The sequence below is a fragment of the Cervus elaphus genome, chromosome 15 (genome assembly GCF_910594005.1).
Source record: "Cervus elaphus chromosome 15, mCerEla1.1, whole genome shotgun sequence".
Classification (NCBI taxonomy): Eukaryota; Metazoa; Chordata; class Mammalia; order Artiodactyla; family Cervidae; genus Cervus; species Cervus elaphus.
Window position 1 is genome coordinate 5935316 of NC_057829.1, and position 26393 is coordinate 5961708.

Sequence of the window (26393 nt, forward strand, 5' to 3'; positions counted from 1 at the left end):
ATCCTCAGATATATTTTACAGGAAAGTAATAACTTGACTGTCATAGTATATAGATGATATTCTGCTGCCTTCTAGATTTCATTATTAAGAAGACAGATGGTGCCCAGTTCTTCCTCCTTTATAGTGGTTTACTGGAGGTTATAAGCTGGGAGCTGGGGGAGGAGTTGTAGGGAGCTGTAATCATGTTGTCTTGTACAGATCAAATATGTTGCAAGACTTCATCTCTCAAGATCCCATTCTTAAAGCTACAGGGATTTTTTAGTGTGCTATTGAGATTTAAAAAATTGTTGGCTGTTTCATACATCAAATACGAAGACTAGCCTCTGGTTTTTATGTCAAAATTTTAATTTTTAAAATTATTTGTGTTTAGCTATCACCATTAATGGTTATCCTGTATTGTTTTGTTTTATCCTGGTTTTTTTTTTTTTGGTAGGTGTAGCTTTGTTCTAAGAATATTTGTTTCATCCAGTTCATGAACTCAAATTATAAAGACCCTAAATGTTACAGAAGTGTTGAAAGATTGGTGAGTATTTAATGTAACATATATTAACAGCCAAAATACTTGATTCAGTCTAAGACTTTGAAACTAATAGTTATATGATGTTAATTAAAACCCAAAGTGAAAATACCTAAACTTTCCAGACATATAAATTATGGTTTATTCATACTATGGCACATTGCACAATGGTTTAAAGGAATGAACTTAATGTTGAGAGGGAAAAGCAAAGTTATAAAAAGATGCATATGTTTTTAGAATAATTAAAATGATACTGAATATTTTATGCCTATGATGTATCAAAATTATAAAAATATATATAGAAATGATAAAACAGCAACTAAGGAGGTGGAAGAGGTGTGGGTGGAGTGTAGCTTTCCTGTACTGTAAGGTTTGATTTCTCTACACACGTACACACGCACACACCCATTCCCCTCCATGCATGAGAACTGAACTGAACATAGTTTAATGTTAATACTTGCTAGATCTGAGGTCTGAGTATTTGCTATAACCTCACGTTATAGAATCTTTGTTTTTTTTCTGGGCGTTTGAAATGTTCCAAACAAATCTTTAAAAAATACCATACAATCATCTTTTCAGTTGGCATTCAGAATGGCTGAAAAACATTCAGTTAAATTCAGCATTCTTATTAGATGCGTGGGAAGAAACAAGTATTTCTTACTGCGCCAAGCAGAAGTGCCCCCATCACTCCTGCCAGTGTTGTTTTGCTAGTGCTGTTAATAACTAATGCAGCTAGAAGAGTGACAAGTGTGTGAATATTAGATGGAAAAGTTCGCATTTTTTGTTATTTGTAGTTGACAGTGTTTTAGATCTGGAAATTCCAATAAGATCAATAAGAGAGTTAAGTAGGAAGTTTGGATATATGAGTAAAGTTTGGATATCTCAAAATAAATCTACTTCCTATAGGCCCCCTATATACCGTTTTGTATCCTAGTTAGAATATATAAAGAAAAATAAAATCCCATTCAGAATAATGATGAAAACTATAAGACACCTGGAATAAACCTAATAGAAATATATAACAGCAATTTCTACTTCAAGGAAATAATAGGATAAATGTGCAAGGATAATAGGATAAGGTGTTTATTGCAGTTTGTTTATGATAGTAAGAAGCTAGAAACAACCTAAATATTCAACAATGACAAATTGGCTACATTGTTGTAGTACATCTACTAATGAAACACATGTACTATGTGTAACATACACGTGCAGTGGAATGTATTAAAAACAGTAAGCATACAGCTATTAAACAGAGAACGAGTTCATGTGAAGATTTCCAAACTATCTAAATGAAACAATCAGGTAATAGATCATTTATATATGATACCCTATATATGTAACTGTGTATATATTTTATATACATTTTTAAATATGGAAAATGTTTCAGCATTTAATACATTTTACTGACATGGTGTCTTATGCTTTTAGGAAGTGGGATTGAAGTTATTTCCTCATTAGTTGTCTAAAAATTCATGTTAATTTCTATTATCTTAATTATTACCACAGTTTTTTTGTTTTTCACATTTTTTAAAATTTCTAAAGTTGCAGTGTGCCTTGCAACTGATGGGTGGTGTCTTACATAGTCAGTGGGCTGCATTTGTGGAAGAGTTAGTTGTTCTTGCGTACCCTTGAATGAACTTGGTCATAGCTGTTCACAGTGTCAGCCCTTCAGCTGAGTTATGTGCGTTGTCAGTACTACATCTGATGAATTTTCCATGTTTCCTGGTCATTTACTTTCTGCCAGTCTCCTCTGGTAAGATTAAAAAACTTGCACCAGCCTCAAAACCTACAGAATGATGTCAGCGTCTTTGGGTTCTATCAGGTGAAAAACAGTTTATATTTTTAAAGATCGCTTTATCTTTCAAAATATATATAACAAGAGTATTTTATAAGTAATGGGTTTATTTTTGTTCTGTAGTGAGGCAATTTTAGAGAGGAAGTCAGCATTTACTTTAACCGCCACCACCCACTAGTGTTTTCTTTCCCAGCACGTTCACTTACCCATGCTTGCTCAGTCATTTCACACCCAGGACTAATTTCTGCCATGCATGAATATTTAAGGAGTACCAGACTAGATCAGAGCTATGTCTGAAAATATTATAAGGTTAGGTACCAATGTCCAGTAATTTAAAGTCAGTCTTCAATTATAAACAAATAGCAACAAAAACACATACTAATAGTATTATGCAACATTTTTATTTTTCTAATTTTTTCTGTAATGTTTATTTTATAGCTCGGTCATGAGCACTGACAGTAACTCATTGGCGCGTGAGTTTCTGACCGATGTCAACCGGCTTTGCAATGCGGTGGTCCAGAGAGTGGAAGCCAGGGAGGAAGAAGAGGAGGAAACCCACATGGCAACCCTTGGACAATACCTTGTCCATGGCCGAGGATTCCTGTTACTTACCAAGCTAAATTCTATCATTGATCAGGTAACATTTTCATATCAAATCATTTTTTTATCAGTAAATTTTAATTATAGTTAAGTAATTTCTAGATTGCATAATTTCTGATAGTCTCTTTGAGATAAAGTCCTGTCTTTCACATCACTCAGACAAGGAAAAGTAACTCCATTTATGAACATTTTGTTTATTTGGGTGCTTTCCAAAATGTCTAAAATGTCTTACAGTTATAAACAGCCTTTTTTCTAAAATGCTTTCATATACACTACGCTTTTTAGTTTTAATATCAATGTGAGATAACTATGATTGTTAGTAGAGATAAAATCATGATTCAGAAACATCATACATTTTTACTTTCAATAAGTATCAGGTATATCTTTTAAAAGTTTAGTGTAAATTATATTTACACTTGCCAATTCTGGGGTGAAAATACAGAATCCTTTGTGTAAACTAATAATTACTAAATCATCTGGTTTTCATACATTGCTGTGTTTGCTTAAACAATGGTAAGACCATATGGTATTTTGCTGTTTCCTTATTATAGAATTAACAGAATTTTAAAGCTTGTTGGGACTGTGGAGATGTTTTCATCTAACCTTTTGTAGGTGAAAGACTGAGATCCAGAAACATTAAATAACTCAAACAGGGTTAATTTAAAGCCTAAATGCAATTTTTATCTATTTCATTTTGTTAGAAAAGAAATATTTATTTTATGAAAGAAAAGCCCACCATCTGCTTTCACTGTCTACTAACTAATGTAGTTAGGTAATAATATTTCAATTAATTTAAATTTAAAGGATAATTAACACTCTGTAGCACCAATATGGTGAACAGCGTTAAACACTTTAAGTGTAAATTTAACTGTTGTAAAACAAAATTTCCTTGTCATGAAAGCATTTTGCTAATAAATACATATATTGGGTAAATATAGATACTAAAATTAAAGCGGCTATTTTCACCATAAGCTAAGAAACCTAACAGTGTAAATCAGGAAGTGTTTGTTCACTGTGGTGTCTGCCTGTCATGGAACTTTCCAGAATATTTTCAGGTTTATATATTTTTAAATGTAATTTATTTTTATTGAGGTAACATTGATTTATAACATTGTATAGGTTTATATAATTTTATTCTTTTTTTAATGTGATTGGTTAAATATGACTAAATGTAATTTAATTTTTAAATATTTGTATGACTTCTATAAATAAATTTTAAAATAAGAAAAAAATGATTTGTTAGACCACATGTAGTGATTTTATATTTCAAAATTTTAATGATTTAGTATACATATCATGCTCTATTTATCTTCTTTCCCCACATTAGAACAATTCTGTGTTCTCTCTCTTTTTTAAGATACTACTTATATAGCATCAGAAATACCAGTTATCCAGGAATAAATCTGATAAATTATATATAGATTTCTCTAAAAATACTACAAAATGTTGTGAGAGAAACTAAAGAATACCCAAATAAGGGTGGAACTACACAATTTTCATGTACTGGGAAAAAGTCAATATAATAAATATTTTTTAGTCTCCAAATTGATCTGTAAATTCGAATATAATCCCAATCAAACTTTCAATAGCTTTATTAAATGCCAGCTTTATTGGAATATAGCTTACATATCAAAGAATTAATCTATTTCATACGTGCAATTTGGTGGTTTTTAATGTAGTCATACATAAATGCAACCGTCACCACAGTCAATTTTAGAACATTTTCATCCCCTCAAATAGAAACCCGGTGCCTTTTAGCCATTACTTCCCTATCCCTGTCATCCCCCTTGGCCCTCAGCAAACACTAATCTGCTTTCTGTCTTTCTCTTTTGAGTTGTGAAGTATCTTTTACCGTACTGTTAAATGATTGAATGTGAATGTGAAAGTCATTCAGTCCTGTCTGACTCTTTGCGACCCCATGGACTGTAGCCCGCCATGCTCCTCTGTCCATGAGATTTCCCCGGCAAGAATACTGGAGTGGGTTGCCATTCTCTTCTCCAGGGGAACTTCCTGACCCAGGGATCGAACCTGGGTCTCCTGCATTGCCGGCAGATTCTTTACTGTCTGAAGCCCATTAAATGATTGAACTCATTCAACTCATAATTGCAACATTTTTTCCTATGACAATATGTTTTTAATGCCCTCTTTCTCCCTAGTCACTCACTTCTTGGAATATCTTTAGCAATGGTGGTAGGGACAGTAGAAGTAGAGTGAAAATAACATATTAATGAATAGCCGTTTAAAAAATAAGACTTCCCAAGATTTAAATTGTTTAAACCAGAAAATGGAGAATGATCTTTTGGCTCTTTAAGGGGAATTTAACTATGTAAGACTTAATCATTTAAAATGGAATCAAAGCACTGGATTCAAAGCTGTACAGGAGAAACTTTAGCTTTTTTTATATATATGTTTCTCATATGTTGAAACACTTCTTGGATACTCTGGAGAAGAGGCAGTTTAAATCCTTTCAATACTTCTGCTTTATTAACAGATATTTAATATAAGGAATTAAGCAGACTTTTTATTGATACATAATTTATATATAGGAAATGCACAGTATTTTGTTGGGTAGGTTTTGACAAATATGTAACCTCTATAACCACCACCCAAATCAATGGTTAGAAATTTCCACCACCCTAGAAAGGTTTGTCATCCTCCTTTTCACTCAGCCACTCCCCTTCCTCCACTGTAAGATAACCACCGTTCTGACTTTTAACATCTAAGTATAGTGTTGCCTGGAGAAGGAAATAGCAACCCACTCCAGTACCCTTGCCTGGAAAATCCCATGGACGGAGAAGCCTGGTAGGCTACAGTCCATGGGGTCGCAAAGAGTCAGACACGACTGAGTGACTTCACTATAGTGTTGCTTGTTCTAGTACCTCCTGTAAATGTAATCATGCAGTATGTACGCTTGTGTCTTGGAGATGATTCATCCATGTTGCTTAAATCAGTAGTTCATTACTTTTTGTTTCTGGTTAGTGCTTTGTTGTATGGATATACCATAATTTTTTAACCATTCTCCTGTTGTTTAACCATTTGGGTTGTTTTGTTGTTGTTTTTTAGTTGCTAAATCATGTCTGACTCTCTTGTGACCCCCATGGACTATATAGCCCACCAGTCTCCTCTGTCCATGGGGTTTCCCAGGCAAGAATACTGGAATGGGTTGCCATTTTCTTCTCCATTTGGGTTGTTTACATTTGGCTATTGTGAATAAAGCTGCTGTGAGTATTCTTATAAATGTCTTTGTATGAATATATTTTCATTTCTCCTGGATAAATATCCAGGCATATGATTGCTAGGCTATAGGGTAGGTGTTTAGCAGTATAAGAAATTGCCAAACTGTTTTTCAAAGTGGTTGTATCACTTTTCATTCCTACCAGTGGTGTATGAGAATTCCAGTTGTTCTGTATCCTCTCTAATATTTGACATTGCCAGTTTTTTTAGTATTAGCCATTCTAAGTGAATGTGAAGTCGTGTCTCACTGCAATTTTAATTTGCATTTCTGTGACAACTAATGATGTTGAGCACTTTTTAGTGTGTTTAATGTCCATTGTATATCTTCTTTTGTGAATATCTGTTCAAGTTTTGTGCTCATTTTAAAACTCAGGTTATTTGTTTATAATCCAGTTGTTATAATTCTTTGTGTATTCTGGATAAAAATCTTTGTTGAATTGCAAATACTTTCTCTGTGAATTGTCTTTTCATTTCTTTTTTTTCTGCTGAGCTGTGAGGCATGAAGGATCTTAGTTCCCCAACCAGGGGTGGAACCTGTGCTCCCTGTAGTGGAAGCATGGAATCTTAACTACTGGACCAGTAGGACAGTCCCACCTTTACAGTTCTCAACAGTGTCTTTAGAAAAGCAAATTTTTTTCCTTTGTGAATAGCGCTTTTTATATCTTGTCTAAGAAATCTTGGTCTTACAAACTCAAAGTTGCTCAGATATTCTCTAGTGTTTTTCCCCCTGGGGCTTTTTTGTTATTATTTTTAGGTCTTTTAGGTCTGTGATCCATTTTGAATTAATATTTGTATATGGTGTGAGGTAGGAATTATGGTTCGTTTCTGCCCGTCTACTCAGTTGTTCTGCAACATTTCTTCTTAAAAGTCTGTTCTTTCCCCTACTGGAAAACCTTGCCACCTTGGTTAAAAACCAATTGACCATATATTTATAGTTTATTTTTAGACTCTCTCTTCTACTCTGTTTATCTTCTTTCACTAATACTATACTGTCTTGATTACTGTAACTTTTATAGTAATTCCAGAAATTAAATGGTGTAAGTTCTCTAATTTGTTGTTCTTTTTCAAGAATGTTTGAAGAACATTCTAGATCCTTTGCCTTTCCATATACATTTTAGAATCCGCTTCTTGTTTCTACAAAGTGCCTGCTATGATTTCAGTTGTGCTATTGTTGAATCCAAAAATCAATTTGGAGAGAATGGATATCTTACATTGTTAACAATCCTGAGTTTCTCAATCCATGAATATGATATAAATCTCTTTATTTCAGCCCTCTCAAATTTCTCCACAGTATTTTGTAGGTTTTAGCATTGAGGTCTTAGGTATTTGGGGGTAAATTTGTTCTAAATAGTTTATTCCTTTTATGACATTATAAATGGCATTTAAAAATTTTATTTTTCTCCTGCTTGCTACTCATAGAAATACAGTTGATTTTTGTATGTTGACCTTGTGCCCTGTGATTTTACTAAATTTGTTTACTTATCTATCTTGAAGTTTTACTGTGCATTCCTTAGGATTTTCCATGTAAACAATCATGTCATCTATAAGTAATTTCACTTTTCAAATTTTTATGCCTTTTATTTCATTTTCTTGTGTTTTTCTTTGGCTTCTAGTACAGAAGTGGGTGAAAGTGATAAGAGTGGACATCCTGCCTGTGTTTGACCTGAGGGAAAGGCATTCAGTATTTCACCATTAAATCTTATGTTCAGTTCAGTTAGTTCAGTCACTCAGTGGTGTCCGACTCTTTGGGACCCCATGAATTGCAGCGTGCCAGGCCTCCCTGTCCATCACGAACTCCCGGAGTTTACTCAAACTCATGTCCATCGGGTCGGTGATGCCATCCAGCCATCTCATCCTCTGTTGTCCCCTTCTCCTCCTGCCCCCAATCCCTCCCAGCATCAGGGTCTTTTCCAATGAGTAAATCTTATGTTAGTTCTAGATTTTTCCCAGATGCCTTTTATCACAATAAGGAAATTCTCTTTTATTCCCAGTTTGTTGAGAGTTTGTATCCTGAATGAATGTTGGATTTTATCAAATACCTTTTCTGTGCCTATTGAGACTATCATATTATTTTTTTCTATCAATGTAGGTGGATTACATTGATGGCTTCTAAATGTTGAACTAACTTTGCATTCCTGGAATAAACCCAATTTGGTCATAGTTTATCATATACAGACATGTTAATCTGTTTATTCTTAGGGAAAAAAATGCTTAAATAGCAAAAATATAATCTTTTTAATGGTTAAAGATAACAGACTGGAAGTTTATACTGAGACCTTTACAAGGTTTGTGAAAACTTGTAAACTTGAAAACTGCCAAGCCTAAAAAAATAACAGTTATCCTTAATTTTAACGTTGGTATCAGTGTCAACTAGATGGATGGTTTTGGTGACCTAATTGCTCCAGATCTCAGTATCCTCATCAGTAATGTAATATACATCAGTAACATAAATACATCTAGTTGGATGACTTCAAAGATCTCTTCCAACATAAAAGTGATTTATTTCTATGTCGTATTTGATAGTAATGGTTTCTGATTTCTTCTATACCCTAATCATGAACATATATCACTTAATTCTAATGTAATGAGTAGAAAATAACATGATTTATTACCAATAAAATATATCAAAATTGAGCTAGTATGCACAACCGCGTGTTATAAAATTCTGCTTTTAAAATTTCCAATATATATAGTTTCCATACCTATTCACATTCTATGGATGTTCTATAAAGTTGTTATTTATTTTGCTCAGTAAAATATCAAGAACAGGCTAGACATTTATGAACAGAATATATTTTAAAAATGTCAGGCAAGTGTATGCTCCTCGTTTCTTGTCTCATCACAACAGTGATTTGGAGCGACAGACATTAAAGCCCTTGGCGCGTCACAGCTCTCGGGTCTTGGACAAACCGTGTTATAGCTCTTAGACAAATCAGTGTTATCGCTCTATTTTATTTAGAAGACACACGTCAGGGGGAGAGAGAGAAAGAGTGCATGCATGTGGGAGAGAGAGAGCGCGCACGCATGCGGGAGAGCGAGCGAGAGAGAGAGAGCGCGCACACATGGGAGAGAGAGCACACACATGGGAGAGAGAGCACACACACATGGGGGAGAGAGAGAGCGCGCACGCATGCGGGAGAGCGAGCGAGAGAGAGAGCGCGCGCACACATGGGAGAGAGAGCACACACATGGGAGAGAGAGCACACACACATGGGGGAGAGAGAGAGCGCGCACGCATGCGGGAGAGCGAGCGAGAGAGAGAGCGCGCGCACACATGGGAGAGAGAGCACACACATGGGAGAGAGAGCACACACACATGGGGGAGAGAGAGAGCGCGCACGCATGCGGGAGAGCGAGCGAGAGAGAGAGAGCGCGCACACATGGGAGAGAGAGCGCGCACACATGGGAGAGAGAGCACGAGAGTGCACGCACGCGGGGGGAGGGCGGGCGAGGAGAGAGCGCGTGCTTGGCTCCTCATTTTATATGTTTTCTTCCCCCTGGGCTTGCCCTATGCAAATTGGGCTCAACCAGGAGTGCTGTTCTACCGGAAGTCCTCACTCCAGTCCTCGGACCTTTCTTTGACCTTCTTTTGCTCTATTTTCGCGGCTTTGCCCTTCTTGTCTTTTAGCCACCACCATTTTGGACTCCTTTTCCCTATTCTAACTACCTAACATTACCCTCTCAAGAGATTGGAGGCCCAATTATTTGGGAATACGGGCATGGAGGTCTTCATGGCTACTTCCTGCTCAGGCCTCAGAGTCCTCAACGGTGGCCATCTAAGGGTGAGTGATATTTTCCATGGTCGACTGTAGTTTTGTATCTGTGTTGAACTGGCACTGCATGTCATAGCTTGTTGACCTGGTCAGAGACTAAACAGGTTAGACAATTGACAATACATGGAACAATCGTAAGCAGCATCAGTATGGTGTAACAAGGACTAGTAGGGGCATTAGCCACTTTCAAATTCACATTGCCAGGATGGCTCAAGTCCCTCCTTGTTCAGGGATCAGAAGATCTATCTCCTGTCTGTTTTGGAGTACAATCTCTGTCAAGCTCTGTTGGCTCTTTAGAGCTATCCTGAGAAATCTTATCCCCTGAAACCAGATTTGGGGAGTGTTAATTAGAATGGCACTCATTTGTAGTTCTGAATAGGTATCTGAGATCTCCCAGGGGCTCACAGGTATACTGAGTGTCCTCTTCTGTTTTCTTCCACGGCTTGACTTGTGAGTAGTGAATCCAGGAGTCATGTCCTGGTACCTTGACTGCTGTGAGGGTAGAAAGTATTACAGGGTAGGGGCCCTTCCATGTGGGCTGGAGTTGAGCCTTTGGGGACCCATCTTTCCAGACTTTAATTAGGACTTGAGTCCCTGGAGCATATAGTGATGACTCCTTAGAGTCTTGTGGGTCCAGGTTCATACCCCCAAGCATATATCCTGTTGGAATTGCCCAATGGTATAAGACCAGAGGATCTGAGCCTCTGGATCTAGGAAGAGGTCATTGACATAAACAAAAGGTCTCCCATACAGCATCGCATAAGGACTAAGACCAACCTGTTCCTTAGGGGCAGTATGGGTGCAGAGGAGGGCTATTGGTAAAGCTTCCTTCCATCCCAGGGAGGTCCCCTGGGTTATCTTTTTTATTAATGATTTTAAGAATTGGTTGGCTCTTTCTACTTTTCCTGAAGACTGAGGCCTCCAGGCACAATGGAGATAATAAGTAATGCTCAATGCTTTAGAGACCCCTTGGGTGACCTTAGAAGTAAATGATGTCCCATTGTCACTTTGTAGTGACTTGGGCAGACCAAATCTTGGAATGATTTCATGCAGAAGTTTTTTTTACCACCTCCTCAGCCTTCTCAGTCTGGGTGGGAAAGCCTTCAATCCATCCTGATGGCAGAGGCTTAGCCTCTGTGGTCTCAAAATTGGAGATTACTGCATACCTGGCTCTTCTTTTTCCATCTAAGACAAAGCTGCTTCCATCAGTGTACCAGATTTCCTCAGGATTGGTCAGAGGATCTTCTGACAATCCCACTCGGGGTTTTGTCCAGTGGTCCAAGGTTTCTAGACAAGAGTGAAAGGGGAGAGAGCTCTTGGGAGTAGGCAGGAGGGTGGCTGGGTTAAGAACCTCACAAGGGGATATAGTGAGGCCTGGATTTTCCATCAGCATTACTTGATATCTGAGGATTTTTTGATCAGACATCCATAAATGGCCTCTCCCATTTAGGAGTTGTTTTACTTGGTGGCTGGTAAAAATAGTTAGTTTGCCCCCAAAGGAGAGTTTTAAAGCATCTTCTATCATGATTGCAATAGCTGCAAGATTTCGAAGGCAGAGGGGGGCCAGCCTTGGGTGGTTGGATCGAGTCTCTTGGATAAGTAAGCTACAGGCTGGGGCTCAGATCCCAACCTTTGAGTTAACACTCCCAAGACTATTCCCTCTCTTTCATGGACATAAAGTTGGAATGCTTTTTCTGGGTCTGTCAACCTCAAGGCAGGTGCCTGAGTTAAGGCCTGTTTTAGTGTAGCCTCTGCCTTCTTTCGAGGAGTTCCCCACATCAGTGGGATTGAATCATCTCGTCCCTTTAAGCTTTCATATAAGGGCTGGGCAATTAGACCATAGTTGGGTATCCAAATTCTACAATACCGAGTTAGCCCCAGGAAAGCTCACAATTGTTTTTGAGTCGTGGGGGAGGGCAACTGGAGGATTCCTTGTACCCGATCAGAGGACAGCCTCCTGGACCCGTGTGTAATCTGAACTCCCAGGTAAGTGACCTTTGTCTCGACCATCTGTGCCTTAGCACGGGAGACTTTATATCCCCTTTCTGCCAAAAAGTTTAGAACCTGAATTGCATGTTGTTGGGTACTTTTCTCATCTGGAGAGCAGATTAGTAGGTCATCTACATATTGTATTATTTTTCCATTAGGTCCCAGGTCCAGATCTAGGAGATCCCGGCTAAGGGCCTGTCCAAACAAGTGGGGGCTGTCTCTGAACCCCTGAGGTAGTACTGTCCAAGTCATCTGTTGGTGTTTTTCTCCTGGGGCCTTCCACTCAAAGGCAAAAAGATATTGGGATTCTTTAGCCAGTGGTAGGCAAAAAAAATGCATCTTTGAGATCCAAGACTGTAAACCACTTGGCACTGGGTGGGATTTCTCCCAAGATTACATAGGGATTGGGTTCTGTGGGATGGAGGGAGACTACAGCCTCATTTATGATCTGGAGATCTTGAACCACAGAACCAGGTTCTGTCCCTTTTTTTTTTTTTTTTTACTGAGAGGATTGGGGTGTTACATGGCGAACTGGTGGGGACCAATAGCCCACGAGCAAGGAATTTATTTATTAAAGGCTGTAGTCCCTCCAGAGCCTCTGTTTTGAGGGGATATTGTGTCTGGTTAGGAAACCAAGTGGGATCTCGAAGGACAATGATGACCGGTTCAGCTTGGTGGGCTCGTCCAGGAATTCCCTGGTCCCACATCTGGGGGTTAATTTTGTCTTCCCATAGTTTTTGGTCCCTCTGTATTGGAGAAGGTGTAATGGGTTCTTCAGTAGTAACCAGAAGCTGTAGGGCCCTAGGGGCTGAAAAGCTTCCCATCACAAGGGTGGTCCCCAGTTTAGTGAGTATGTCTCTTCCCATTAAGGGAGCAGGACACTCAGGGACCACCAGAAACTGGTGGGAAAATATCTGTCCATCCCAGCAAAAAAGAAGTGCTTGGGTGAATCTTTTAGTAGTTGCTTTTCCTGTAGCACCCAAAATGGTACTGGTTTGGGAGGAGAAGGTTCCGGAGTAGGAGATCAAGACAGGGTAGGTAGCCCCTGTGTCAACCAAGAAATTCTCGGACCTGCCTGCCACATCCAGTTGCACCCTTGGCTCCAGCCCCGTGATGGTTATCTGTGACAGGCGGGCTGGCTGGAGCAGGCCGCTTCAGTCCTCTTGAACCATCGTGAGGGAAGGCTTGGCGCTTGACCTTGAGGCTCTTGGGTCCCAAGGGCAGCGTGCCGCCCAATGTCCCAGTTGATGGCATTTGTGGCAAGCCATTCCAGGAGACTTGTCACGGTTTGGACACTCTTTGGCCCAATGCCCCGCCTGTCTACAGATTAAGCATTTGCCTCGTGCCTTGTCCTTCAAGCACTCGGGGTTTGCCATAGGGCTTCTCTGGAGGGCGGCCAGCATCTGGGCATGCCTTGTCTCTTTCCTTCTCTCCCTCTCCTGGGCCTTGGCCTCCTTCTCCTGTTCCCTGTTATAAAAGGTATTGGTGGCTGTCTGGACCATCTCATCTAAAGAGGCAGCAGGGTCCTGCTGCTGTAGCTGTTGTAACTTTATCCTGATGTCTGATGCAGATTGGGACAGGAATTTGCCCTTTAAAATCACCTGTCCCTCGTAAGAGTCTAAGTCCAGATTGGTAAACTTTTGGAGGGCCTCTTTTAGCTTTTCCAGAAAGGCAGTGGGGTTCTCATTGAGCTCCTGAGTTATTGCTGAGACTGGGCACAGTCCCACAAGTAATAGGCTTCTTTCTGTTTCCATGGGTGGACTTCCTTAGGGGTGAGTCTTTCTGAAGCTTATCCTAGGTAGAATTAAGGGGTTGTAACTGCTAGTTTGTCCACTGTGAATGGGGCTAGATATCATGATGTAAGCTTATCCTACCTAGTACTGTTGCAGCCTGAGAGCCAGGTGCCCCTGGGTCAGGGTACAGATCCCCAGGCAGGCTGAGGCGTGACAGCCTCCTAGAGATCGAATCCCCAGGCAGGTCGAGGCGTGACAGCCTCCCGAGAATTGGGTCCCTGGGCAGGTCGAGGTGTGACGACCTCCTGGGACCCCTGGGACTGTTGGATCCCTGAGCAGGTTGAGGCGTGACAACCGTTCAAGGACCAGATCCCTAGGCAGGTCAAGGCGTGATGACCTCCTGGGACCCCCAGACTGGAGTTGGGCATCCCTAAGATATCCAGCATGACCAGTGCTAGGTAGGATTAAGGGGTTGGATATTATACAGTATTTCCCTCCCAAGGCCAGCTATTTTCTGGTTGTCCCTCCAGAAGATTGTAGAGGCAACACTGTGGGAAAACTAATAGGCCTCCTTCAATTTTCATGGGTGGACTTCCTTCGGGGTGAGTCTTTCTGAAGCTTATCTTACCCAGAACTGTTGCAACCTGAGAGCCAGGTGTCCCTGGGTCAGGGTGCAGATCCCCAGGCAGGCTGAGGCGTGACAGCCTCCTAGAGATCGAATCCCCGGGCAGGTCGAGGCGTGACAGCCTCCCGAGAATTGGGTCCAGACCAAAGGAACTGCAAATGCAGACACACTGAACTCTGGAGAAAAATCTACTAGGAGGGTTAAAGCAGAGGCTGCATGTGGGGGCTTGGCTAGTGGGGAAACTGATGGCCAACCTTGTCTACTGTAGTTTTGTTGTTCAGTCGCTCAGTCACGTGTGACTCTTTGCAACCCCATGGACAGCAGCACGCCTGGCTTCCCTGTCCTTCCCTATCTCCCTGAGTTTGCTCAAACTTACATCCATTGATTGGGTGATGCTGTCTAACCATCTCATCCTCTGCCGCCTCCTTCTCATTTTGCCTTCAATGTTTTCCAGCATCAGGGTCTTATTCAATGAGTTGGCTCTACCATAGTAAGTCAGTCTACCATAGTAAGGAGTCTTTAATTTTATTCTGAAAATATTAGGGAGGTTTTTAAGTAAGAGAATAAGCAATGAAAAGTATTCTTCAGATTTGACAAGTCAGTCACTGATAATATTATTAGCAAGAATTGTTTCTGTTGGAGAATAATGCAAGCTTTTCAATTTAGTAAAGATAATAACAATGAATGAATTTTAAATTACTACATCTAGTTCTGTGGATTCTGTTTACACACATGCCAGAATTTATCTATGTATGATTGGTCTAACAGGGATGAGGGAGCATAGCAGATGCTGACATTCCTACTTCTTGGAGGAGTGGGAATGTGATAACAGTGGAAATGGTAGCCACTGGACAGCAGTAGGTAATCCATTGCATTATCTCCTTTACACCCGGGCTAGTGTGTAAAGACAGGAGCAGTGAGTATATCAGTTGATTGCTATGTAACAAACCACAGTTCAAAAACTTAGCAGCATTAAAAATGATTTATTTGCTTATGATTCTGTGAGGTTGGCAGTTCAGAAGGCTCAGCTGGGATCACCACCTCTGCTTCTTATGGTGTCAGCAGGGATTACGTCTGAATGTGCAGTTGGTTGGCAGAAGACTGAGGGCTGCTGGATGGGACTGTTGGCTGGCTGCCTCATTCTCATCCATGTGGCCTCTCATCTTTCAGAAGGCTAGTCTCAGCTTCTTTCTGTGGGTGGAAGCATTTCAAGAGACTGAGGGGGTGGCTGAGGAAAGTCACATAATCTCACATCTGCCACATTCTGTTGGTCAAAGCAAATCACTTGGCCAGCACAGATTTAAAAGATGAGAACACAGACTCCAGCACTTGATGGGAGGAAATCACTTGTGGCCATGTTTTATCTACCATAGTGTTTTCCCTCTGGCCATGATTATTAGCATCTCTCCTATACTCCCTCCCAGGACTCTCAAAGTAACGTTCCATCATGGCATCTGATCGGAAGTCCACGAGCTCACGATATGCATCGGTTCTGTGTGCACTCTAGGCTTCCTGGTGCAGCACTTTGGTAGCAGCTTTTCTTGACTGAGGGACTCGTGAACTAAAAAGACAATTATCTACCCCACACACACCCTGCACACAGTGATGAGATAGGAACAGGTTAACCACACTACATACTTGTATTCAACAAGGGAAACTGAGAGGAGGCTCTCGCAGTCACTCATCCAGTGAAATCCAGCCAGGCAGGTGTTCTAACACAACTTCTTCTGTTTTTTAGACAGATCTCTACTTTGGGCATGTAAGGCTTGTGTGAAAAAACACCCTCAAAATTTTTAGTAATACTCTACTTTTGTCTAGCTAACAGGGCCTACTAGGTACCACCTTAAGTCTTTCTGGGGTTGTGACGTAATACGCTTGGTATTATAGCCACTTAATAACCCGTTTTTGATGGGAGGAAAGGGGGAGAGGGAATTGGGAGCTGGTTGGGCAGACTATAGCCTATAGGCTAACTGTTGCCATTGATCTGTTTGTGGGCAGCACACAAGCTAAGAAGAGTTCTGGCATTTTTAAAGCACTGTTAAAAGAAACAAAAATATGGGACACAAGCCATATATGACTCACAAAGCCTAAAATGTTTACATTCTGGCCCTTTACAAAAGAAGTTTGCAATTTCTGGTATAAATCAAGCATAGTATTTGACATCAGTGGGGAAAACAGTACATGTAATTATCCTGAGCCATCAAAAACATTTAACAGAATCCATCTATTCTTGACAAAAACTCTAAAAACAGATTAAGAATAGAGAATTTCATATAAAAAGAATAGGAAAAAAAGAAAAAATTTTAAATTTATTTTATAAATAAAGGTATATACCTTATACAAATATAAGGTATAGTAGGACTTTCCTGGTGGCTCAGATAGTAAAGAGCCTGCCTGCAATGCAGGAGACCTGAGTTCAATCCCTGGGTCCGGAAGATCCCTGGAGAAGGGAATGGCAACCCATACCACTATTCTTGCCTGGAGAATTCCATAGACAGAGGAGCCTGGTGGGCTACTAGTATGGCATTACTAACAGCAAAAGTCTTTGCTACTTTCAACATGGAGTAGCAAAGAGTTGGACAGGACTGAGCAAGTTTCACATGGTTGGTTTACAGTGTTGTGTTAATTTCTGCTGTACAGCAAAGTGATTCAGTGAACATTCTTTTTCATATTCTTTCCCATTATGGTTTATCACAGGATAGTGAATATAGGTCCCTATGCTATACGCTAGAACCGTGTTGTTTATCCATTTTGTGTATAGTAAGTTTTAATCTGCTAACCCCAAACTCCCAATCTATCCCTTCCTCATCCCCCCAACCCCCTTGGCAACCACAAGCCTGTTCTCTATGTCTGTGAGTCTGTTTCTGTTTTGTAGATAGGTTCATCTGTGTCCTATTTTAGATTCTCCATGGAAGTGATTATTATATGGTATTTGTCTTTATCTGTCTTCCTTCACTTAGTATGATAATCTCTTGGTCCATCCGTGTTGCTACAAATGGCCTTATTTCTTTTTTGGCAGAGTAGTATCCCATTGCATGTATGTCCCACATGTGCTTTCTCCATCCATCAGTAGATGTTTAGGCTGTTTCTGTGTCTTGGCTGTTGTGAATAGTGCTCATGTGAACATAGAAGCACACATCTTTTTGAATTATACTTTTGTCTGGATATATGCCTAAGGGTGGGATTGCTGGATCACATGGCAACTCTATTTGTAGTTTTTGGAGGAACCTCTATACTGTTTTCCATAGTGGCTGTACCAGTTTACACTCCCAACAACAGTGCAGGAGCATTTTCTCTACATTCTCGCTAGCATTTATTTGTAGACTTTTAAAATCATGGCCATTCTGACCAGTGTGAAGTAGTATCTCATTGTAGTTTTGATTTGCATTTCTCTGATAATTAATGATGATGACCATCTTTTCGTGTGCCTACTGGCCATCTGTATATCTTCTTTGGAAAAATGTCTGCTTAGGTCTTCTTCCATTTTTCAGCTGGGTGATTTTCATTGTTTTTGAGTTGTATGAGCTGTTTGTATGAAAAAATCAAAATAATTTTTAACAAGCTCTGCAATAGAACCAGCATAAGACTAACTTTATTACTATTCTGTTTGATATCATGTTTTAAAAACATGCAGTAATAAAGTGGAATATGAAAATAGTGACAGCTAAATGTGAGAAAGATGAAGAAATAAAAGTTAATTTTTAAACTGATGTGTACAGAAAAATCCAAAAGATCATCCAGAAAACGGTTCAACAAAATTATAGAATATAAGACAAACATATTGTTTCCTTTAGCTAAAGTTATTCAGCTAGAAAATTTTAAAAAGATTCTGTTTACAGTCGTAATGAAAAAATGTTCACGTGTGTGTATAGATACACATTTAAGAAATAATTATAAAATTCTGATAGAAGAAATAAAGGACTTAAATAGCATGTTATTTCTGCTATGTCTGGAACATTAAATTTAGCATGTCAAAATGAAGAGTAATGCCATTAATATAAATTAAAATAACTTCAGTCCAAATTCTTTAACATGTCATCCTGAGATATTTGAACCCCACTGATCTGGTGCCCATATGCCTGCAGCTTCTTAAACATCGCCTCTGGTTTGGGATCTCAGCCTTTCCTCCCAATAAAATTGCCCTTTCTCTTCCATCCTGCCATCACTACTTTGGGATGGTTAGGATAGGCAGTTAATATAAAATACAATCAAAACAATAGAATTGTGAAAGAGACAGTGCCTGGCACCTGGTAGATATGGAGCATGAGCATGAATCTTACTACCTGGATGAGAGTGATCTCACTGTTTGTTATTGCAGTGGGGAATTTAAAAATGTGTGACACAGTCATTTTCCAAGCAGAGGGGAAAACATAAAATTGTAAAGTGTTAGTTGAGGAGTAATGTGATTTCTGTAGATTGGATAGTTTAGGAATAGCCAGGGAGTGGCTCTGTTTGGGTTGTATATTGCCTAATTTGGCATATTGAGCCTTGAGCTAAGTAGGAAGGAAATAGAGCAGTTGCAGGCCACATGTCTCAGAAGACAGGGGCAGGAATGCCAGTTCAGACAGCAGTGGTGATTTGCCAGTGTACTGTGGAAGAACATGCGCTGAATTACAAGGGCAGCCTGTCTGTAGCACTTCTTCACACACCCTTGAGGTTTTGGCAAGCTCTGTTAGAGTGTCATTAGTTCCTCTACTAAAGATAAAGACTCAACTTAGAAGGACTAGGCAGGAATGTACCTGTCAAAATTGGTTTACTTTTTTTTGTAAGATAATTGCAAGATAATATTTTGCAAGATAATGTATCTTTTGCTGGCATCTTAAAAAATGTTGAGATAGGTACTGAGTACAAGCTCTGCATACAGTTGTTATCTAGACATCTGCTGATTCTGAAGTAAAGCACACAGAAATGGGGCCCTTTGATACAATTTTTACTTTGCATCCAGAATTCAAAATCATTCAGGCAGGTAATGTTTATGAACATCCAGCTGTGTACTAGGCATTGAGTGGGAAAAAGGGAGGTGATTGCTAAGGTCTAGGGCCTGAGCCCTGGAATTCATGCTCTGAGAGAGGCCTGCAAAGTATGTTTGGAAAAGTCTCCCATCATATTTAGAGATAAATCCAAACTCCTTCATGTGACCCCCTCCCCAAGGCCACCTTGTATCTGGCACTGTCCACCTGGCTGACCTTGCAGCCTTTTCTCTCAGCGCCCTCCCCTTCTGTGCCCCAGCCACACTGTCCTGCCTGCCATTCTATGAAAAAGTCAAATCCACTCCCACCCTTTGTATCTTTCCTGTGAGCTCTTCTCCTCCATGTCTTTGCATGGATTCTTCCTTCTCATCAATTAAGCATCTGCTCAAGTGGTCCGTCCTGACTAGCCTATTTAAGTGTTCCTCTTTCCATCCTATTTAATTTTCTCCATATCACAGCGGTCTGTCTGAAAGTTTCTTATCTGTCCCCATTGTTTTCTCTCACCTGCTAGAGTGTTAGCATTGTAAGGATGTGAGTATTGTCTTCCTTGTTCACCACTACATCCAGAGTGTCTGGCACATAGTAGGGGCTCAATAAATATTTGTTGAATGAATGAAATAGGAAAATGGGCATTCAGACATTAACCATTCAGCTATTGGTTGCTATACTAAATCAGGGGCATGAAACCTTAATTGACCTAGGGGTGATTAGAGAAGTCTTCCCACAAAGGAACTAAGACCTGAAGGATGAGTTGGCACTTGGCAGATGGAAGGATGGTGAGAGAATTGTAAGACCAGTGAATGTGAGGAAGATGTTTGAGGGACCGTTGATGTTCAAGAAACCTTAATAGTACATGTAAGTAGGGGTCGGCTGTGGTGGTAGGAGTTAAAACTGGACAAGTCAGTAGGAATCATGTCATGAAGGGTATTCCAGGCCTGAGAAGGGATTTAGATTTTGCTTTTGCAGAATTTTAAAGCCTTTCCATAACCAAGATGCTAGAAAGTAATCTGAATCCTGTCTCTATTTTCTCATTCGCCTTGACTCTTCAGCCTATTTGTAATCGGTTTTGCACCCTCATCACTCCATCAAAACTGTGTTCGTTAAGGTCACCAGTGACCCTGTACTTGCTAAGTGCTTTCCTACCATCATCTTACACAATTAAAGATCAACAACTCTTGACCTGGTTAACTTTTCTTTCTTTTCTGAACTGCTCTCTTCCCTTTATATTTCTTGTTCTGCTTCTCTTTGGAGAGAGTTAACATCTCAGTCTCCTTTGTAGGCTGCTCTTCAGCACCACCATCTGCGTTTCTTTCAGTGTTGTTCTCCAGAACTCCATTCTGGGAAGTCTGCCCTTCTCCTCCTGCATACTCTCCTAGGAAATTTCACCCATGTCCTTGACCTCTGCTTGGATGACACCCCAATTATTTACTTTACATCTTTTTCTTAAGTTCCAGTCATGTATATTCAGCTGTTTACTAAAAAGCTGAGTCCATTTGGAGATCCAACAGACATCTCAAACTCAGTGTATCTAAAAAGTGAATCCATCATCTTTGCCCCAACCTAAAGCGCTGCTAAATGTCCTGTCCTGATTACTGTATTGTCAGTTGTTACCTAGCGGCCTAAATCAGAAACTTTCAAGTTCTTTTGGATCTTTTTTTTTTTTTTCCTCCCATATGCCCCATAGATAATCAGCCACAAGTCATTTCATTTCTCCCTTACGGTTTCTCAAATATGTCTCCTCCTTTTCAGTTTTACTGTCTGAGGCTTCAAGTAATTATTATCTCTCATCTGTATTGATGTTTCCCTGCCTCTAACACTGATTAGTCCCTTCCCCTCCTGCTAGTTCTGTTGTCTGCTGCTGCTGCTGCTGCTAAGTCGCTTCAGTCGTGTCCAACTCTGTGCGACCCATAGACGGCAGCCTGCCAGGCTCCCCTGTCCCTGGGATTCTCCAGGCAAGAACACTGGAGTGGGTTGCCATTTCCTTCTCCAATGCATGAAAGGAAAAGTGAAAGTGAAGTCGCTCAGTCGTGTCCGACTCTTAGCAACCCCATGGACTACAGCCTACCTGGCACCTCCGTCCATGGGATTTTCCAGGCGAGAGTACTGGAGTGGGTTGCCATTGCCTTCTCTGGTTCTGTTGTCTATATAGTGGTAAATCTGATTATGTCACCCTGACCCACTCTGACCCCCTCCCCAGAGACTGACATGAGGAATTTACAGTTGATTTGTCATTAATTCCTCGACCACCCGTGTCCCAAGTTTCCCAGGTCTGGCACTTCCACACCTCTGATAATGATTGCTCCTTTTTTGAACTCCTAAACTGAATGCCTGTGCCACACCTGGGTATGTACACATGCTGCATGCCTTCTGTTCTTTAACTGTTTTGTGTGTGTGTGTTCTATGGACCAAATGAGGGGACCTTCTCGAGGGCTTGGACCATATCCTCCAGAAAGGGTAAGACAGTAAATGCTATGGACCTAGTGTGCAGTCAATAAATATTTATCGGATGACCTTCACTAATAAGTCTGTTTCTCTTTACATATACTATTGTATTAATAATGTCCATTTCTCCTTTTGAAAATTGTGTTTTCTGAGTTTTAAATTTAACTGCATGAAGCCTTTATGTTTTTCTAGTAATTTTTGTTACTGGTTTGCTGATTAATAGGGCTTAACTTTTCATTTGCACCTAGCAAATTTATCTTTTTGTAGGTGAGGAATTCTTACACTGTGCATGGTGGTAATAATAGCTACTTTTGGAAAAAGCAACAAGAATGTGCTAAATACCGTCAAAGACTCTTACATTCTTCTATCCTTGGGAAGGTTTATAAATTGCAAAGTATCAGCTTTAATTGGATTTAAGATAGGTTAATTTTCTTCCTCCTCAAGAAACGGGATTTTTTTTTCAACTTAAAGATAAGATATTAGGAATTACTGTGTCATGACCTCAGAGGATGAAGGATTCTTTTATTTCTAATACAGGCATTGACATGCAGAGAAGAACTCCTTACCCTTCTTCTGTCACTCCTTCCATTGGTATGGAAGATACCTGTTCAAGAAGAAAAGGCAACAGGTATGTTTATTTTCTTTGTCATATCACTTGTGTTATCAAAATTCTACTGGGGAAAAACTTGCTTGGAAAGGTTACTTCTGCTGTGATGGTTGATAACAGCTCAAAATCAAAGCAGTATATATTAGTGTGATATTTAATATGAAAAATTCTTTAGGCAAATACATTTTTATTTTTTCTAATAATACAAAAATGATAGGGAATTCCTTGAATGTAATGATGATTAGAAAATAGATGAAGAAGCAGAACACTTAGCAAAAGGAGTAAATCTGTACGTGCAGCCTAACATTTAAAGATGGAGAGTGGAAAGTTTGAAGAAATGAAAGATTCTCTGCTTATTTTAAAGACTGCTTTCCATTATCAGTACTCTATCAATGACTTTTGCAGTTTAGTTTTTCTAATGTTGCTTTTAAAGGATAAATTTGAAGTAATATTTTGTGTTAGGACTAGACAGGATTATTACACTTAAGGTCAACATATTTTTAATTCCTGATTCAGAAAAAAATATATATATATCCTATTAAGTACATGAAACTTAGTTTAAATGTTTCAGTAGAGGGATTAACAGTTTTCCCCTTTGAAATATGCAGATTGTGAGATGTTTAAGGATCTCTCAGGTTGAAAAAAAAATCTCTTGAACTGTATTTTAATGCCATATATGCATTTTTAATGTATTTCTGATATGGAGCTCTCTCTTAAGGGATTTATCTAAGGTCTTGTAATAATATTATCCTGCTTATTTTGTTGATTTACTGACTCTGGTCTTATTTTCTTCTGAATTTATAGAACTCACAAATTGTTAATCACTTAAGAACTCTAATTTGTGTTCTTTTGGTGAAGTTGTCTTCATTGCCTGCATCTTTTGCATATGTGGAATTTGTCAGACTCCTTTTAATCCCCTCTCCCTTAAAGCACAAGTCTTTTATTTAGATTTTTATTTATTCATTCTAAATTATAATTGTACCTTTTGTATTATTGCAAAGGAAAAAGCCCAGTGTCATTATCTTTTTAATTAGTATGGAAAATTTATTCTTTTCTCTAAAATATAGGTCTTGAGTGATGAGCACACCGCAGCCCTCGGTTCTAGGCACTGAGGGTGAAACAGCAATATCTGCACCTGTGCCAGGTTCCTTGCGTAGCACATGCAGTAAATATTGTGAATGAACAACTCTTTTAACCCCAGTCTCGGAGAACATTTGCATCTATTGTATCATTTTGAAAAAATTTGGGGAGATCTTAAGGCTCCTAAGTTATATCAGAGCTGTAACCTAAATACTGTTTTGAGGATATAGTATACCTCTGTGTCTTAATTAATGGTGTTATTAGAGGAGATTTGTAAAGTGGTAAGAATAGTAATGCTAAATACCAGCATTGCTTTCCTAACTCTGTTCTCCTTGTTTTCAAATTCAATTTGTATTCTTTGATTCAGGGCCACTTGGCATTTAATATGAGCAGGATAAGGGAATGAAGTGATATGGGGAGGAACGGGAGTAGAGACATACCAAAAAGCTAAAGGAAGTCAGCCACATAATAAAAATATACTGAGGACAAACTCCTAAAGTAGAGAAGTAAGAGGATAATCACCTGTGCAAATTGAGTTTTGAAACATATTAAGGTATTCTAAATTTTCTTTCTTCATTTTGTCAGACTTTAATCTACCATTCTCAGCTGGCATAATCCTGACCAAAGAAAAGAGCTCAAGTTCTCAAAGATCTACTCAGGAAAAATTATATTTAGAAGGCAGTGCCCCGGCTGGTCAGGTTTCTGCAAAAGTAAATGTTTTTCGAAAAAGCAGGCGACAACGTAAAACTACCCATCGTTATTCTGTAAGAGATGCAAGAAAGACGCAGCTCTCCACCTCAGATTCAGAAGCCAATTCAGATGACAAAAGTATAGTAATGACTAAATACAGAAGGTCCCATGTGCTGCAGCATTTTGTAAAACAGTGTCCTAAAGAAGACCACCTTACAGTTAAGCTTAACCACTTATCAACCAAAGAACAGACTCCTGACACCATGGCTTTGGAAAATTCCAGAGAAATGATTCCAAGACAGGAGTCAAACACTGACATTTTAAGTGAGCCAGCTGCCTTGTCTACCATCAGTCACATGAACAATTCTCCATTTGACTTATGTCATGTTTTGTTATCTTTATTAGAGAAAGTTTGTAAGTTTGACATTACCTTGAATCATAGTTCTGCTCTCACAGCCAGTGTAGTGCCCACACTGACTGAATTCCTAGCAGGTTTTGGAGACTGCTGTAATCTTAGTGACAATTTGGAGTGTCAGATGGTTTCTGCAGGTTGGACTGAAGAACCAGTGGCTTTGATTCAACGGATGCTTTTCCGAACAGTACTGCATCTGATGTCAATAGATATTAGTACAGCAGAGGTGATGCCAGAAAGTCTCAGAAAAAATTTAACAGAATTGCTTAGCGCAGCTTTAAAAATTAGAACTTGCCTAGAAAAGCAGCCTGACCCTTTTGCCCCAGGACAGAAGAGAACACTACAAGAGGTTCAGGAAGATTTTGTGTTTTCCAAGTATCGTCATAGAGTGCTTCTTTTACCTGAGCTGCTGGAGGGAGTTCTGCAGATCCTGATCTGTTGTCTTCAAAGTGCAGCCTCAAATCCATTCTTCTTCAGTCAAGCCATGGATCTGGTCCAAGAATTCATTCAGCATCACGGATTTCATTTATTTGAAACAGCAGTTCTTCAAATGGAATGGCTGGTTGTAAGAGATGGGGTTCCTCCTGAGGCCTCAGGACATTTGAAAGCCCTCATCAATAATGTCATGAAAATAATGAGCACTGTCAAAAAAGTGAAGTCAGAGCAGCTGCATCATTCAATGTGTACAAGAAAAAGGCACAGACGTTGCGAATATTCCCACTTCATGCATCACCATAGAGACCTCTCAGGTCTGTTGGTCTCGGCTTTTAAAAACCAGGTTTCCAAAAACCCATTTGAAGAGACGGCAGATGGAGACGTGTATTACCCTGAGCGGTGCTGTTGCATCGCTGTGTGTGCTCACCAGTGTTTACGCTTACTGCAGCAGGCTTCCTTGAGCAGCACATGTGTCCAGATCCTCTCAGGGGTTCAGAGCATTGGCATATGCTGTTGTATGGATCCCAAGTCTGTGATTGTTCCTCTCCTCCACGCTTTTAAATTGCCAGCACTGAAAAGCTGTCAGCAGCATATACTGAATATTCTTAACAAACTGATTTTGGATCAGTTAGGAGGAGCTGAGATACCACAGAAAACTAAAAAAGCAGCTTGCAACATCTGTACCATTGACTCAGAACAACTAGCCAAATTAGAGGAGACCCTGCAGGGAAACTCATGCGATGCTGAACCTTCCTCAGGTTTATCTAGTCCATCCTACAGATTTCAAGGGATCCTGCCCAGCAGTGGATCAGAAGACTTGTTGTGGAAATGGGATGCCTTAGAGGCTTATCAGAATTTTGTTTTTGAAGAGGACAGATTACAGAGTGTACAGATTGCAAATCACATTTGCAGTTTGATCCAGAAAGGCAATGTTGTTGTTCAGTGGAAACTGTATAACTGCATATTTAATCCTGTGCTGCAAAGAGGAGTTGAATTAGCACATCATTGTCAACAGCTTAGCATTACTTCAGCTCAGACTCATGTATGTAGCCATCATAACCAGTGTTTGCCCCAGGAAGTACTTCAGATTTATTTAAAAACTCTGCCTACCCTGCTTAAATCAAGGTTTGTTATATATGTGTGTAGATGTTTTTTCTCATTGTTGAAAATATCATATTCAAAGATGTTTGAATATCTTTATTATTTATTCTTTCCTAGGATTTAATTTTAGTTTAACAACAAAAAAAGTTCCCATCCCATGTCAGATTTTTTTTTTAACATTTATTTATTTGTTTGTTTTACTGGAGTGTTTATAGAGAAGAGGACAGAGCCATTGATTTTAACTTCTCTGAAAAAAAACTAAAGTTTTAAATATATATCTGAGAAAAAATGGATAAAATGCAGATATCCAACAGCAGGGGCAAAGTTAAATTAATTACATTGTATTTACTTGATGTAATATTATTAGCCAAAAATGTTAGCTAGGATCTG

General features: G+C 39.5%; 1 protein-coding gene across 3 annotated transcripts in view; it reads left to right on the forward strand.

Annotated features, from left to right (window-relative positions):
* The window catches only part of LYST (lysosomal trafficking regulator), a 177038-nt gene that overhangs the window by 26800 nt on the left and 123845 nt on the right, over nucleotides 1-26393 (forward strand). For 2 of the 3 annotated variants that reach the window (XM_043924935.1, XM_043924936.1), the window contains exons 2-5: nucleotides 434-523; nucleotides 2751-2949; nucleotides 22216-22306; nucleotides 23951-26027. In XM_043924935.1, the coding sequence (XP_043780870.1) occupies nucleotides 2758-2949; nucleotides 22216-22306; nucleotides 23951-26027 (2360 nt within the window). In that variant the 5' untranslated portion in view covers nucleotides 434-523; nucleotides 2751-2757. The remainder of the gene's footprint in view (nucleotides 1-433; nucleotides 524-2750; nucleotides 2950-22215; nucleotides 22307-23950; nucleotides 26028-26393) is intronic. The other variant, XM_043924934.1, reaches the window with a different exon arrangement.